The sequence below is a fragment of the Octopus bimaculoides genome, chromosome 3 (assembly GCF_001194135.2).
Source record: "Octopus bimaculoides isolate UCB-OBI-ISO-001 chromosome 3, ASM119413v2, whole genome shotgun sequence".
Lineage (NCBI taxonomy): Eukaryota > Metazoa > Mollusca > Cephalopoda > Octopoda > Octopodidae > Octopus > Octopus bimaculoides.
The window spans coordinates 124,191,553-124,198,784 of NC_068983.1; the positions used below are offsets into that span (position 1 = coordinate 124,191,553).

Genomic DNA, 7,232 nt, shown 5'->3' on the forward strand with positions numbered 1-7,232 from the left:
ATCTCGCTGATGATATATATATATATATATATAGATAAAAATAATAAAAGGGGTTTGTATGATACTGTATGGAGGAATATATTATTCAAAAGAATTCCAACTCTGTTTTTTATGTTTTATTTATATTCTTATAAAATTAATGTGGGATATAGAATATGGAATATATAGTATATATAGTAAAATGAAATGAAGTATTGAATGTCTTATTGAATAAATGAAATATTGAATATTAAATATTTAAGGACTAGTATACTTTCCTGTTTTCTAGCAGTCTTCAAGGTTTCGTGTGACTGAAATGTTTCAACGGACAAGAGTAATGTTGTAATCTTGGTCACTTACATGCTATGGAAACTGGGTAACTGGCCTTATGAGTTTTAAGACTTGAGACAATACTTCACTATGTACTTCACTATGTACAATCCATAGATCTATAACTCTAAATATGCTTTCCTTTCAACTAGCAGGTGATCATAGAGTGAATATATGTCAGTAAAGAAATCCTTATGTGATCACTTGACCTGCTAAATATATCAATTAAATCTCCACTGCTATCTCAAAAATATCAGTACAATAAGTTGCTATGGTTACTGACAATTTTATTGTGAATTTTGTAACAGCATTTACAGGTTTGACAATATGTTGCCAAGGCTGTTAAAAAAGCATTACTTATCTCTATCTCTTATGTAAAAGTTATACTGACACACCCATTATAAAGATTGGTATGTCAGTATATTTTATTTAATAAGGTCATATATAAGTGATATAGTGAGTTCAAAAATTTTGATCAACTGAAATTATCCAAACAATTAATTGGTGTTTAAAATTTAAAAAGTGTAAGCAAAGGAGATAACTCAAATAAAATCAGTTCACCGAAATTTTTCAGCAATATAGAGTGGACCTTGTCTTTAAATTCAAACTAGTGAAAGTAACAGTCATGTTCTGTTGTACTAGACCTACTAAGTCAGATATATTCTATGCATAAGGCAAAGCTAAAATTAATCTATATCTTTGTCTATCTATCTGTTTGTCTCACTCATATTAAATATGTTTACATTTTAATTTCCTCTTTTAACTATTTAGCATTTAAATCAGCCATACCTGGCTTAAATATTCTACCTGTTTTATGTTTAAACTAGCCATATCCAGCCTTTCACTCATACCCTACAATCTCATTCTAAAAAAAAAGACAACATCATCATCAAAATCTAAAAGCTATGAAGTAATGTATGATGTGTTTAAAACTGTGACTAAATAAGCATTTCATTTGACAGACTAATCATCTTCATTGTCATGTTTGCTTTCCATGCTGGCTAGGACTGGATGGTTTGACAGGAATCAGTGAGCTGTAGGGCACCATGAAGCTCCATAGATTACTAACCCTTTAGCATTCAAACTACAGTCAAATGTAGTCATTTATTATCTGGTATCTTAAAAATTTTGAAGATGTGATTGTTTATTTTTAGAATTACATTGCAGAGTAGGTGTGAGATGCTGGATATGGCTAGTTTGAACTACTTGTTAAACTTTCTCAGACACAAATATAATAGCTATCATTTTTGTGACTGTTCATAATTAATGCAATCTTTTATCTATTACAATACATGATCTTAATCTAATGAAATTGAATTGTTAATTACTAATGAATTACTTTTGATATTTCAGGTAAAGTCGATTTTATTTCTGAAGGTTTTCTGGATACATCTGAAAACCCTTCAGCTATTGCTTTAGGATTTTATAATGGACTTTGGGCCTATGATGGTTGGTGAGTATTCTTCTAGATAATACTATTAACTATAATGCTTATTTTATATTTGAGTCAGTAGCTTTTGTTTTATTTTTTACACTCTCTGAGTGGTTGGCGTTAGGAAGGGCATCCAGCTGTAGAAACTCTGCCAAATCAGATTGAAGCCTGGTGTAGCCATCTGGTTTCACCAGTCCTCAGTCAAATCATCCAACCCATGCTAGCATGGAAGGCGGACATTAAACGACGATGACGATGATGATGATGTTTACTGTGTGTATCTCAGTTTTAGAATAGGCGTACTGTGTAAGCTCTGAATTGACACTGTTAAATAGAATGCCTTGCAGTATTCGTTCTGTTAGTTCTCTGCATTCAAATCCAGCTGTTGTCTGGTTTAATACTACCATCTAATACTACCTAAAGCCCTTGGGGGCTTTTAAGGGAGTTCATTCTGGTGCAAGCATTTAAGCTACATCTCTGGTTTGAGAATACCTTGTGCCTTCTTTCTTTCTAGAGTTGGAAGCATGTAAAGGGTTAGGAACACTGCTTTCCTACCTGACTAAAAGAGAAAAAAGAAATCTATGCAAGGCTTGGGCAGCTATTAAAACGCTGTCTCAGAAAACCTGTCCAACCCATGCTAGCAGGGAAAAATTGGATGTAAAATGATGAAGAGAAGGGTGCTTAGGCATTCTTACCTGATTGGATTCAGTAAGTGGATGGTAAACCACCAAACTGCTGAACCATCACAATTTATATCCAATCAATAAAATGATTTATTACAAAGTTATAGCTACTTTGTAATATTGTTTAATTCCATTTTGTATGGCTTAGCTAAGAAGAGAAGAGCAATGTCCATGACTCTTTCCAGAGCCTCTGAGATTGGTGAGGAGAAAGATTGGGAACAACGGACTATAAATCATTGGTTGTTGCAACAAATATCAGGATACAGTAATATCAAAACTGGAGACTTGTTTGACCATGAGATTTCTGTAGCAGTTTTAGGATATGAACACCTTGCTCTGTGCATTAATCTGGACTATGAAGAAAGAGCTTAAGGAATACTGGGATTTTCTATGAGAGTTCTAAACATCTGATGGCATGAGTAATTCATCTCTGCTATTGTTGCTCAATATGGGATAAGATTTGCTGGCCATTGTTGTAGTGCTGAAAGATGTTATATTTTGGAGATTTCTGCACCCTAACACATGGGTTTATTGGCAGACACACACAACATGGAATTAAGGATCTATCAAAGCTAATGGGGAAAAGATATTCTTGGTGCAACTTGGTGAAATGCATCTTGGCTATAGCTGCTTGAAGATGAAGATGACTTGCACTATTTAGCTATCATGATTATATATTTGTATATAGCAATTTGTGCTTTTTATTCCTGCATACATCTCTACTGACATGGACATGTAATGTGAACAGATGATATTTGTTGGATAAAGAATTGTTAGTGTTTTGTGGTAGAAGGTATCTATGACAGAGGGTGAATAAGAAGGCTTAGTGAGTAGTTGGGAATGTTGACTCTTAGAGATTAGATGAAACAATATAAAGGTTCTTTGAAAGTGTACCCCCAATCTGTATTAGTAGGATGATGGTGATAACAGTTCCAGTTATGACTGCTGCATGTTTAAGTTTATAATGTCTTCCAATTCTAAAATCAATGTTCTGAGGAAAAAGCTATCGCCAGACCCATTCTTTTACTCCATTATTTGAAATGTTGAGCATTATCAAATTTTTAGTGTTCTGATAGTGTTGTGTTGGTCATATTCTAAATGAAATTTTTTTGAAAAACTGTCCTGATACTGGCAACAGCAAAGTCCTTCTCTGCCGATGTTCCAGTCTTTTAAGTACTGTATGTCTCCATCAAGTTGGCCAGAACTGCTGCATCAGGATACACTTGTCAAGGGTTTCTTTCCCTCTTCTCCTCTTGTACTGGTTGAGGCTCTTCAGAGTCAAGTTCTGAAATTTGATCAGAACCACCCAACACACTGCAGTCTTTCACTCCCTATATCTCTCCACACTGCTCTTGGATGGATGTTAACCATTTCCATGGATGACTTGGTTGCCACTACAGTGTTTACAGTTGTCACCTGGCCTTTCCTAGACATCCTTTGATACTGTACTATAGCACAATATCAAGGTAATATGTGTTAGAAATAAATAATTATTTTAGTTCTAAAACATTTGTGAATAAAAGTTGATTTGATATGGTGTTTAGGTTTCTAGTTCAAATCTACTTTGCATGTTTTTTTGTGATTTGGGGTAGCATACTTAATTTTTACATATCCCAGTTCACCCATCTGTCAGATGTAGTTACCAGAGCATCTTAAGAAATATTACCTTCCGTAAAGTGGTCTACTGCATAGTGAGGGGTTGGTTATGTATTTCACTAGCCCTTAACACCATGGAAGTGTAGCAAACACAAATCTGTAGAGATTGCAAAGCTAGGATGATTAAAAATGAAGTCAGTTTATTTCAATGATCAAGTAAGATGTGATAAACATGTTTGTCTAAAACTTTCTAAATCATCTAATATAAAACATTGGATTTCATATCCCAATGTTGCATAAATTTTAAAGAATAAAGAAATATATTGCATTATGTTGCAGGAACAACTTGAATTTTGTCACAGAAGAATTAAAAGACCCTTTCAAGTGAGTATGAATGAAGTATATTAAAATTATTCTCTGTTTTGTTAATTTAACTTTGATTTTCCCTATGACTATTTCTTAACTATCTTTAGCGATACATAAAACCTACAAATCATGTTAAATACAGCTACTCAGAGTTTTCTAGTTGAAATAATAATTCATTTTGCCATTTTTCAAGCTGAGAACAAGACCAATTGTCAATTGTCTTTAGAGTAGATGTTTATGTAACAAGATTTGTGGTTTTTATTATTACATTATCTTTTACTCTCTTACCTGATCGAGTGCTTTTCTACTTGTTGAAGCCTTACCACATAATTTAGTGATACATAGTTATGTTATGTTAGAAGGCATGTGGTCTAATAGTTAGGCAATTAGTCCTTGATCATAATGTCATGGGTTCAGTTTGCAGTTGCAGAGGCACTGTGTGTCCTTGGGCAAGACCCTTTACTTCACATTTCCAGTCTACTCTGATGGCAGAAATGAATATTTAGACTGACAGAGCATCTGGTCAGCATCAAGTTATCATGACAGCATTAATGAGTTAGTGGTACAACCCAAAACTTTAATTTAGCAGTGGACTACTACATTGTATCCTCATCTTTATGTTATCTTATACATATTATCCTATATATATTTTAGTAAGGCTTTCTCTCTCTCACACACATAGGTAATACTAAAATACGTCATGCTGAATATTCTGCAATATAGTAGTTTAAGTTTGTAGTTGCTTTCACAAAATCAGTGTTTGGAAGTAAAATATTACCAGGAACTAAAGCATATCAATTTTGATGTTATTGGAATAGTGATCTTTATAGTTTCTAAATCTTGCTTTGGTCATTATGATTTACTGCTGGACAAAGCACATTATCCCTTCAATATCAACCTGCCAAAGGTTATATGATGCAAACTTCTTGTTTTCAGGTAATCTCTCATGAAAATTTTGTATTAATTTTATGTTCCAAATACCACCTTAACAATAACAAAGTTATTTTATTAAATTTTTCATTACTTTCAAAAGTAAATTAAACAAAGACAGTGTGTTTCATTAGAAATATGGTAAGAAAAGAGTTTATCTTATTTCATTTAGTCTCAACTTCTTAGATTCTTAGGTGACACCTTGCTATTAAAACAATTTAAGCATCCAAATTTATAATTTCAACAGACTTAGGACTAAGGAGGGCTCTTTACTCTAGCTGATAGCAAAGCAATCTGTATAGCACTGGTGCTATGAAAAAAATGCATCCAGTACACTGTAAAGTGAGACACTGGAAAAAGATGTGGTCCTCCAATCTAATCCTGTCAAGTTGTCCTATGTATATGCTAGCATGAAAAGTAGATATAAAATCACACGCATGCACACTCTCACTCATTTGTACATTACATTACATATATATATGTGTGTGTGTATATAGTGTATATATATATATATATATATATATATATATATATATATATATATATATATATATATATATATATATATATATATATACATATATATATACACACACACATATATAAGGTCTGATCAATAAGTTTTGGGACTGTTGCCATAGTAATAAAGCTAAAGGATGCAGAGTAAAGCTGCTTGGCACAGATTAGCCTTGAACTTTGTTGTACATGTGCACTAAGTTTTAACGTTCTAGCTCACTTCTGCTGTTTACAGCAGTGCTTCAAAGGAAGGTGTGTAACGTGATCGTTGCATTGACCATGACAGAGAAAGTTGTCATGGCGATACCTGCTCAGAGGTCAATGCAAAGTTGCAGAAAGTGTATGGTGAGGAGTGTATGAGCCACACAAAAGTGTACAGTGGTTCAGACATTTTCAAGATGTCAATATTGACGAATATTCTGGGTAACCTGCAACCAGCAGAACTGAGAAAAACATTGCAGATTTGCATGCAGCTGTGAGGAAAAATCATCAAATCACCATCTGGGAGTTATCAGAGGATGCACAGATTAGTTATGGTTCAGTTCAGTCCATTATCACTGAAGATTTGGATATGAGATGCATGTCTGCTAAGTTTGTGCCAAAACTGTTTTCAACTGACCAGAAAGACACTTGGGTTTCAGTTGCACATGATCTCCTTGATTGTATCCAGAATGAGGAAAACTTTGAAAACTTATCATAGGCCTCTGAGCAGGTATTGTCAAGCTTTTAACAAAATCTGATCCTGTAAACAGCAGAAGTGAGCTAGAATGTTAAAACTTAGTGTGCATGCACAGGAGAGTTGAAGGTCAGCCTGTGCCAAGCAGCTTTACTCTGCTTGCCTTAGCTTCATTATTATAGCAACAGTTCGGATACTTATTGGTCAGATCACTTATATATATAAAGATGAGAATGTCTGTCTGTCTGTCTGTGTGAATCCCTAAAACTCGAGAACTACACAACCGATTTCATTCAAATTTGACACCCCTTACTTAGAGTCCATGCAGTGTCATGGGCCCAAAAAATTTCAACTTCTTGCGTAATGCGAGCCCAGAGCAATCTCTTATCTCTTACACTATTTCAGTATTACATGTCAAAAGTGAAACAATATCTCTCTATTGTAATGTGAGATACTTTCAGTTTAATAGTTTCACTATTAATACTGAAACTATTAAAGTGAAACTACTATCTCATATATCATCATCATCATCATCATCGTTTAACGTCCGCTTTCCATGCTAGCATGGGTTGGACGATTTGACTGAGGACTGGTGAAACCGGATGGCAACACCAGGCTCCAATCTAATTTGGCAGAGTTTCTACAGCTGGATGCCCTTCCTAACGCCAACCACTCAGAGAGTGTAGTGGGTGCTTTTACGTGTCACCCGCACGAAAACGGCCAC

The 7,232-nt window shown here is 34.3% G+C and overlaps 1 protein-coding gene across 3 annotated transcripts in view; it reads left to right on the forward strand.

The window, feature by feature from the left end:
* Positions 1 to 7,232, forward strand: part of LOC106867619 (b(0,+)-type amino acid transporter 1) — a 72,556-nt gene that overhangs the window by 52,200 nt on the left and 13,124 nt on the right. For all 3 annotated transcript variants that reach the window (XM_052966542.1, XM_052966541.1, XM_052966540.1), the window contains exons 6-7: positions 1,663 to 1,762; positions 4,360 to 4,404. In XM_052966542.1, the coding sequence (XP_052822502.1) occupies positions 1,663 to 1,762; positions 4,360 to 4,404 (145 nt within the window). The remainder of the gene's footprint in view (positions 1 to 1,662; positions 1,763 to 4,359; positions 4,405 to 7,232) is intronic.